The sequence below is a fragment of the Nicotiana sylvestris genome, chromosome 11 (assembly GCF_000393655.2).
Source record: "Nicotiana sylvestris chromosome 11, ASM39365v2, whole genome shotgun sequence".
Taxonomy (NCBI): domain Eukaryota; kingdom Viridiplantae; phylum Streptophyta; class Magnoliopsida; order Solanales; family Solanaceae; genus Nicotiana; species Nicotiana sylvestris.
The window spans coordinates 157,265,011-157,274,305 of NC_091067.1; the positions used below are offsets into that span (position 1 = coordinate 157,265,011).

A 9,295-nucleotide genomic window follows, 5' to 3' on the forward strand; every position below is an offset into this window, starting at 1 on the left:
CTCTGAAAACTAGATAAGAAATACTATCAAATAAAGTTGCATTTTGACCTTTGAATATGACAAACATTGCAAAAAGGTCTAGTTAGGGTAAAATAATAGTAATTGTTTAACGCTTAGACCATTTTTTTACATTATTTAAATTGTAATAGTATTTATCTTGTAAAATTTTCAAAAATAATAAAGAATAGACACTTTCTAATTTCATGGATCATTTTCTTTGGTTAATTAGGTTATTTTTTTTAAACGCATGTCTATAATTCGATTTAAAATAAATTTTACTTACAACGTGTTAAGACAATGATAAATTTTGTCCCGATCTAAAGAAAAGGGTATGACGTGTGATGTGTGAGTTAGACATACCTCACATGTCTGAAACTTGAGAACCCATTATCTACGGAGTTTTAAATTTTGCACCAATTATTGTTAAATTTTTTTAATTATAGAAAAATATAGTGATAAAATTTGTGAATTATTAATCAACACAATATTTCAAGTTTTAATATCTCAAAATTAGGTTTTGCATATTCTTATTCACTACTTTTGCTAGCTATAGAAAATTTACAAAAGTTATTCTTTCCTAGATATTCAATAATATCTAAGATACTTTGATATTTTCACTTTAGATATTTCCACCAACACATGCACTTTTTCCATATTAAAAGGGCCCCAAAAAAGCAACAACAAAAATATCTCACCTTCTTCACTCACCGAACCTTCTAGACACAAGGCATTCCACTATGTCCACGTCAGCCATTGACGTCGCCGGCGAAGCCACCGGTTCCGACGACGGCGTTCTAGAAACTCCGTTTCTCGACGCGGAACGCTCCAATCTCCTTCAGCTGATAGCCGAGGAAGGCGGCTACGCGTACGTTAGCATGGCGACACTCGCAGCCGCCGGAGATATTCGAGCGGCGGAGGCGGCGAAGGAGATGGCATGGGAACAGTTACACTCAGGTCCATGGCATTCGGTTGTGCCTATATGGAGAGATGCGTATTCCATGGCGTGTGTTCACTTGGCGAAACTTCATTATGCTTCCGGTGAGATTACTCAGGCGATTAGAGCACTTGATATGGGCCTTATTATGGGAGGAATGACGCTTAGAGATGAGCTGAACCTCGCAATCAAAAAGGCGTCGAAGAAAGCGCGGAGTGTGCTGTTTGCTTCCTCGGAAAATGGAGGCGAAAAAGGTGAATCCGAGATTAAATTTGTTTCTCAAGAAATTAACGTGGCGGAGGTGAGGTTCGTCACTCGCAATCTACGTTTTATTCTGTTGTTCAGCTCGCTATTAAGCTCTATTTAAGGTAAAGGGAAAAATGTGATTTTGATAATCAATTTTACTCCCCTCCGTTTCAATATAGAGCTTAAGAAAAAAAGTAAGAGTTTTGAAACTTATGATCTTGAACATATCATAGCTATAAAAGCTTAATGGCTTATCATTAAGCAATAAATGAGAAATCTAAGTTAAATTATTTTCAAATTTAGAAAAGATCATTCTTTGTGGAACCGACAAAAAAACTTGAAACCAAGGGAGAACCCTTTTTTCTTTTGATAATCAAGAATGGTTCAACTCAGTGGCTAATGGGCTTGCGGCTCTACTCTCATCCACTTAAATGCCAGTTTTTTTTGGTCTATGGGGGATCAAATTTGTGACGTGCGCCTAAATCACACTTCACAAGTTGGGCGCTTACCAGTTACCACTAGACCAAAGCCCTGGGGCAGAATGGATGGAGAAATTATGACTATTTTAAGTCTTTTTAGAATTTACGGAACTTTAAGAAATTTAAAGCAAGTTTTTATTTAAAGTGCATTGCCTTGTGCTCTATTCACTTAAATCAATGTCTATACATGTCTGCTTAGTCATAAGGATATGAGGATCATTTCACTTGAAATATTTTGGTGAAATTCTTGTATGACTTCGCTCTCTGTGTGTGTATATTGTGCGTAATATGCTAATGGAGGAACTGATGGATTAGAATTGGAAGTTAGCTTATATTATCGCTGGTTTTAAATGTGGAATAAGATCAAATTGAAATAAAAGAAGGAGCAGTTCGTTTGTATACTTGTTAAGAAGAAATAAAAGGAAAAATAAATGTTTTTATTGTAATTCTTTTAACTTCTTCCTCAAGGATTCATATGTTTTCTTCATGGTTGCTTTTCTCATTCCCTTTTAATGAACTAATAAAAAAATTCTGCATTTCTTTTTTATTCATCTCCCTGTTCAATCTTCAGTCATTGTTAATCCCCCCTCTTCGCGTTTTGCGCTATGTGGTATATTATGAATGAGTAATTGTGGAGCAGGGTAGGTAGTAATAAGATTCTTTGCTTGTTTAAGCTCTGGAAAAATATGATTAGGAACTTTGGGTTTGTTAATCTACTTTCTGAGTCTTTTTTGGTCAAGGGATCTACTTTCTAAATCTTACTAGGGAGATTTTCTAAATCTAGAAATGTTTTATAGTTTCACATCCAATTTAGCAAATTGTAATATAAAGCATCCAATTCTGGGATGCTGTTTGCATTTTGTAATTAATGGGTTTAGGTTTTCATGGTATGCCCCAATGAAGGAGTAGGATCATCTTTAAATCCTTGGTTATAACATTTTTCTCTAATCGGTTGTAAAACCTATTTAAATCTTCTGTTATAGCATTTTAGTCTATTTGTTACAAATGACTGTTGAACAATTTGAATGCATCTTACTAATAATATTAATGGATACATGTTTCTAGTCTATTTGTTCTAGCATTTGATTTGAGAGTTAATAGTGTATTTGAGACGAGAAGTGTGATTATTTATCTATTGTTTGACTTTGCAGGTGCAGCAGTTTTTACCTATTAAGTCACTGTCTTGTAAGATAGTAGGGAAAAGGTCAGCCTTATCGTTGGAGGTATTCCTGAGAGATCATTATTTGTCAGGAATCCCGGTGGTAATCAGAGATTCCATGGATCACTGGCCTGCCAAGAATAAGTGGAACGACATGAATTACCTTAGAAGGGTTGCTGGCTTCCGTACAGTTCCTGTTGAGGTGATTACATTTACTCAGATTGTCATTTCAAGTAAATTGAACTCTATATCTGTTGCATATTCCAACATTAAATTGATCAGCAGCTTCTAACCATATCAAGAAGATAAGTTCTTTTTTTAAAGCAAATGATACAAGAACGTAAGTCCGTATAATATATTTTGTCTAAGTTAGAATATAGAAAGAAAGAAAGAAAATTTCCATTTCAAAAAAAAAAAAAAGAATTTAGAAAGAAAATAGGAGATGGAATTGATTCACACATTGATTGCATTAAAGTTGACATCGCTCACAGGAGACACTTTTTTAATTCACACATTGATTGCATTGGGAGAGACCTGCATATTCTACTTTTCACTCAAAACTTGATATTGAGTTAAACCATCTTGCAGGTCGGAAAGAACTATTTGTGCCCAGAATGGAAGCAAGAGCTGATCACATTCTCTGAATTTCTTGAGAGAATCTGGTCCAATGATGCTACCTCTGTGGAAACTACTTACTTAGCTCAGCATCAATTATTTGATCAGGTAAAGTATTTCCTCTATATTTGGTTCTGTATATTTGTGTAAACACCTTTTTCCTTGAACTTATTGTTTTGGAATTAGTGGCTTAGCTCTGTAGCTAAATGACAGATACAAGAACTACGACAAGATATTGTTATTCCTGATTATTGTTTTACTGGAGGTGGGGAGATCAGGTCGCTTAATGCTTGGTTTGGTCCAGCGGGGACTGTGACGCCTTTGCATCATGATCCTCACCATAATATACTTGCTCAGGTACAGCCATTGCTGCAAACACATTTTTACAATAAGATAGACCTGAGCTTAACAAAAAGTTCAAAATCAGGTTGAGCTATAGGTGATTGCTTTGATTGATTCTACTTTAAGGGGAAAAGTTACAGTAACTGTGTGTATGTTGATGTGTTCCATTTTTATTACTTGTGATCTTCTGCATTTCACTTTACAGGTTGTTGGCAAAAAGTATGTACGGCTTTACCCAGCATCACTTTCGGATGAGCTTCACCCACATAGTGAAACCATGCTTAGCAATTCCAGCCAGGTATATATGCCTCTCCATTATTTTTAATTGCAGTTCACTAGCATTGTGATATCCATGGTCTTTTAGCATATTCACTCTTTTTACCCTTTGGCAGATGTTACTACCTCCATTCATGTCAGTGTCTTTTGCTACTCAGCATGGTATTTAAAAGAAGGTTGAAAATGTTAGTTGTTTGGTCATGTTTTGGATGGCCTGAAAAGGAAAGTAGGACTATACTTTTAGGACAGAGTGGATACTATATTTTCTAGGGAAAAAGTTACCGGTTTCTCTTCCATGCTTGCTTTGCTGTACATAGCTGCACATGACACATGTCGGGGAAGAAGAGAACTATTATATGCATAAGATATGGTTACTCATGCAGTAACTATACATTTGCATCTGAAGGCTCTGCTTCTCTTACATATCTGAGGGTTCCACTTATATTATCATACCTCTCTTTGATGAACTTATGATATCGTTTTGCGGTTCCAATTTTACAGTTGTTGCTTCCTTGAGATGGTTGATGTAGCCCAGCTTATCGTCTTACGTTTGAAATCTTGTTTGAAGGTTGATCTAGACAACATTGATGAGAAAGAGTTCCCGAAGATATTAGACCTGGAGTTTCAGGACTGCATTTTAGAGGAAGGTGAGATGCTTTACATCCCCCCTAAATGGTGGCACTACGTCCGCTCTCTCACGACAAGCTTTTCAGTTAGCTTTTGGTGGAGTGGCGCTGAAAATTAGATGGCTGATCGGTTTTAGTAGTTCCTATGGCCTATTCTTCTCGTGTATACAAAGAACTAGTTGAACTGTTGAACTGTTCAACCATCATTCTTCTGCAGATTGTAATGTGGACTTCACCATATCGAGAGTATTACGCGTGCCCTTTACTCTAATGTATTAACTGCAGGAACTTATATTAGAAGAAAAACTTCTTACTTATGATTTGTATGTTCTTGACTCAAATAGAATCAGTGTGGTTGTTTCATCTAGAAGTAGCCTTCTTTTTGCATTGTGACACTGATGATAAATTTTCATAAAGTGGCAATCTTGCTTTATTACTTGAATGTTTGACTGAGCATTATCAGGAATTTGGAAAATGATCTATTTTATATATACTGATAGTAGTAAGCAGTGGTGGCAAAATGGTTAAAAGAAATACTTATCTATCTATATTATCCACTAAAAAATAAATTGGATAATGAACTTTTTAAAAATGCGTCAGAATTTGAGAATCTGGTGGAATTTTAGTTTTTGGCCCTAATACGTCAAGAAATGAGGAACAGTTATGACGAAGCGATTACATTATTGTTCCTTACGTCATTTTTTATGGTTCGATAAAATTTTAAGCGATTCGGGTCCGGTCACCTGAATGCACGTAGATGGCGTGGTTATAGCACACGAAAATTTGGGAATTGGGGGAGATTCCAGTTTTTGGGCCTAAAACGCCAAAAAATGAGAAACAGTTATGGCGAAACGATGACTATTGTTCTTTATATCGTTTTTGATGGGTCGGCAAAATTTTAGGCGATTCGAGCATGGTGCTCGGATGCATGCAGATGGTGTGAGATATAACACACAAAAATTTGAAAATTAGGCGAAATTTCAATTTTTTGGCCCTAAAGCGCCAAAAATCGAGCAACAGTCATGGCAAAACGATGATTATTATTCCTTAGGTCTATTTTGATGGGCCGACAAAATTTTAGATGATTCGGGTCCGGTCGGCCGGATGCATGTAGATGACGTGGGCTATAACATACGAAAATTTGGAAACCCGGTCGAATTTAAGTTTTTTCGCCCTAAAATGTCAAAAAACGAGGAACAGTTAGGGCGATGACCGTAGTTCCTTAGGACGTTTTTGATGGGCCGACAAATTTTGGGTGATTCGGGTCAGGTCGCCCGGATGCATGTATATAATTCTTATTTTTTTTGCCCTAAAACACCAAAAAAATGGGGAACAACCATGGCGAATCAATGACTATTATTCTTTAGATCGTTTTTCTTGGTCTGACAAACTTTTAAGGCGATTCAGACCGGTTGCCTGGATGCATGCAGATGATGTAGGTTATAGAGCACAAAAATTTGAGAATCGAGCGAAATTTCAGTTTTTTGGCCCTAAAACGCCAAAAATGAAGAACGGCCATGGCGAGACGATGACTAATATTTTTAGGTCATTATTTTAGGCGATTCGGATCCGGGCGCTTGGACACATGCGGATGGTGTGGGCTATATCACACGAAAATCTAGAAATCAGGCGGAATTCTAATTTTATGGCCCTAAAACGCCAAAAAATGAGCAACGACCAGGATGAGGCGATGACTAATGTTCCTTAGGTCATTTTTGATGGGTCAACAAAATTTTAGGCGATTCGGGTCGAGGCGCCCAAACCCATGTAAATGGCCTGAGCTATAGCACATGAAAATTTGGGAATCATGCGAAATTCCAGTTTCTTTGCCCTAATATGCCAAAAAATAAGGAACAACCATGGTAAAACGATGACTATTCTTCCTAACGTCGTTTTTTATGGGCCGATAAAACTTTATGAGACTCGTGTCTGGTTGCCCGGATGCATTTAGTTGGCGTAATACCAATTTTTTTGCCCTAAACGACAAAAAACGAGGAACACTTAGGTCATTTTTGATTTCCTTATTTTTGATGGTTCAAGAAATTTTTACGTGATTTGGGACTGGTTGCCGGCATGCATGCAGATGACAAGGGCTATAGCATACGAAAATCTTGTAATCGAGCGGAATTTCAGTTTTTTGGCCCTAAAACGCCAAAAAGAGGATCGGTCATGGCGAAGCGATGACTATTGTTCCTTAGATTATTTTTGATGGGCCGACAAAATTTTAGGCAATTGGGGTCCGATCGCCCGGATGCATCCATATGGCATGGGTTATAACACACGAAAATTTGAACGAGTGAGATTCCATTTTTGGCTCTAAAACGCCAACAATTAGGGAACGATCATGGCGAAGCGATGGCGATTATTGCTTAAGTCGTTTTGTTGGTCCGACAACATTTCAGACGTTTCGGAACCGGTCGCCTGGATGCATGCAGATGGCGTTGGCTATAGCACACGAAAATTTGGGAATTAGACGGAATTTCAAAATTTCCCCCCTAAAATGCCAAAAAACGAGGAACGATCATGGCGAAGCGATGACTATTGTTCCTTAAGTCATTTTTGATAACATGAAAATCTTTTAGGCGATTCGGGTCTGTCGCCCATATACATGTAGATGGTGTAGGCTATAACGCACAAAAATTTGAGAATCAGGCGAAATTCCTTTTTTGCCCTAAAATGCCAAAAACGAGAAATAGTCATGGAGAAGTGATGATTATTGTTCCATAAGTCATTTCTGATGGTCCGAAATATTTTTAGGTGATTCGGGACCGATCGCCCGGACCCAATGCAGATGGCATAGGCTATAACACATGAAAATCTAGGTATCAGGCGAAATTCCAGTTTTATGACCCGAATACGCCAAAAAATGAGGAACGGTCATGGCGAAGTGATGACTAATATTTCTTAGGTTCTTTTTGATGGACCAACAAAATTATAGGCGATTCGGGCCCCGACACCTGGACGCATGCAGATGACATGAGCTATAGCACATGAAAATTTGAAAATCGGGCGAAATTTCAGTTTTATGGCCCTAAAACGCCAAAACATATGAGGATCGGGCATGTCGAGGTAATGGCTAATGTTGCTTAGGTCATTTTTGATGGGCCGACAAAATTTTAGGTGACTCAAGCTTGGACGAACGGACCCATGCGGATGCTGTGGGTTATAGAATACGAAACTATAGGAATTGAGCGGAATTCCAGTTTTATGGCCTAAAACACCAAAAAAGAGGAACAATGATGGCGAGATGATGACTAATGCTTCTTACGCCATTTTTATGGGCCGACAAAAATTTAGGTGATTCGGGTTCGGGTGACCGGACCCATATTAGATGGCGTGGGTTACAACATATGAAAATTTGGGAATCGGGCAGAATTTCAGTCTTGTTACCCTAAAATGCTAAAAAATGAGAAACAATCATGGCGAGGCGATGACTAATGTTCCTTAGGTTATTTTTGATGGGCCGACAAAATTTTAGGTGATTCGGGTCCGGCGGTCGAACCCCTGCAGATGGAGTGGGTTGTACAAGCACACGAAAATTTGGGAATCGGGCGAGATTCTCATTTTATGGCCCTAAAACGCCAAAAAATAACGAACGGTCACGGCGAGGCAATGACTAATGTTCCTTAGCTCATTTTTTATTGGCCATCTTAATTTTAGGCGATTCGGGTATGGGCACCAGAACCCATGCGAATGACGTGGGCTGTCTCATACGAAAATCTGAGAATCAGGCGGAATTCTAGTTTTATGGCCTTAAATCATCAAAAAATAAGGAACGATTATGGCGAGGCGATGACTAATGCTTCTTAGGTCAATATTTATAGGCCGTCAAAATTTTAGGCAATTCAGGTCTGCGCACCTGGACCTATGCCGATGATGTGGGCTATAACACATAAAATATGGGATTGAGGTGTAATTCAAATTTTATGGCCCGAAAACGCCAATAAACGAGCAAAGGCCAAGGAAATGTGATGACTTCCTTAGGTCATTTTTGATGGGCCGGAAAAAGTTTAGGTGATTCAAATCCTGGCGCCCAGATCCATATGGATGGCGTGGGCTAAAACGCACAAAAATCTGGAAATTTGGAAGAATTCCAATTTTATGGCCCTAAAAAGCCAAAATCCGAGGAACGTTCATGGCGAGGCAGTGACCAATATTCCTTAGGTTTTATTCTATGGGTCAACTAAATTTTCAGCGATTCAGGTTTAGGACCCTGGACCTATGCGTATGGCGTGAGTTATAACACATAAAAATGTGGAAATCGAGCAGAATTCTAATTTTATGGCCCTAAAATGCCAAAAAATGAGGAACGGTCATGGTGTGGTGATGACTGATGTTCCTTAGGTTGTTTTTAATGGACCGATAAAACATTTGGCGATCTGAACCGGGCGCCCGGACCCATGCGGATGGCGTGGACATCACACAAAAATTTGGGAATCGGGCGAAGTTCTAGTTTTATGGCCGTAAAATGCCTAAAAATGAGGAGATGTCACGGCGAGGCGATGACTAATGTTACTTAGGTTGTTGTTGAAGGACCAACATAGATAAGTGAGCTATAGCGCACGAAAATATGAGAATAAGGCGAAATTCCAAATCTATGGTCCTAAAACGCCAAAAA

The 9,295-nt window shown here is 38.4% G+C and overlaps 1 protein-coding gene across 1 annotated transcript; it reads left to right on the top strand.

The window, feature by feature from the left end:
- The first annotated feature begins 670 nt into the window (after nucleotides 1-670).
- LOC104226658 (lysine-specific demethylase JMJ30) lies at nucleotides 671-5,133 on the top strand. The gene is made up of 6 exons (XM_009778688.2): nucleotides 671-1,235; nucleotides 2,811-3,020; nucleotides 3,407-3,541; nucleotides 3,647-3,790; nucleotides 3,981-4,073; nucleotides 4,620-5,133. The coding sequence occupies exons 1-6, from the start codon at nucleotides 738-740 to the stop codon at nucleotides 4,794-4,796; spliced, it is 1,257 nt and encodes a 418-aa protein (XP_009776990.1). The 5' UTR covers nucleotides 671-737; the 3' UTR covers nucleotides 4,797-5,133.
- The last annotated feature ends 4,162 nt before the right edge of the window (nucleotides 5,134-9,295 follow it).

What these genes read in the sequence shown, in the direction of transcription:
- LOC104226658 (XM_009778688.2), top strand. Translation starts at nt 738, where the DNA reads ATGTCCACGTCAGCCATTGACGTCGCCGGCGAAGCCACCGGTTCCGAC. An exon ending in AAGAAATTAACGTGGCGGAG is followed by an intron (nt 1,236 to 2,810) that starts GTGAGGTTCGTC and finishes TTGACTTTGCAG; the next exon opens with GTGCAGCAGTTTTTACCTAT. An exon ending in AGCATCAATTATTTGATCAG is followed by an intron (nt 3,542 to 3,646) that starts GTAAAGTATTTC and finishes GCTAAATGACAG; the next exon opens with ATACAAGAACTACGACAAGA.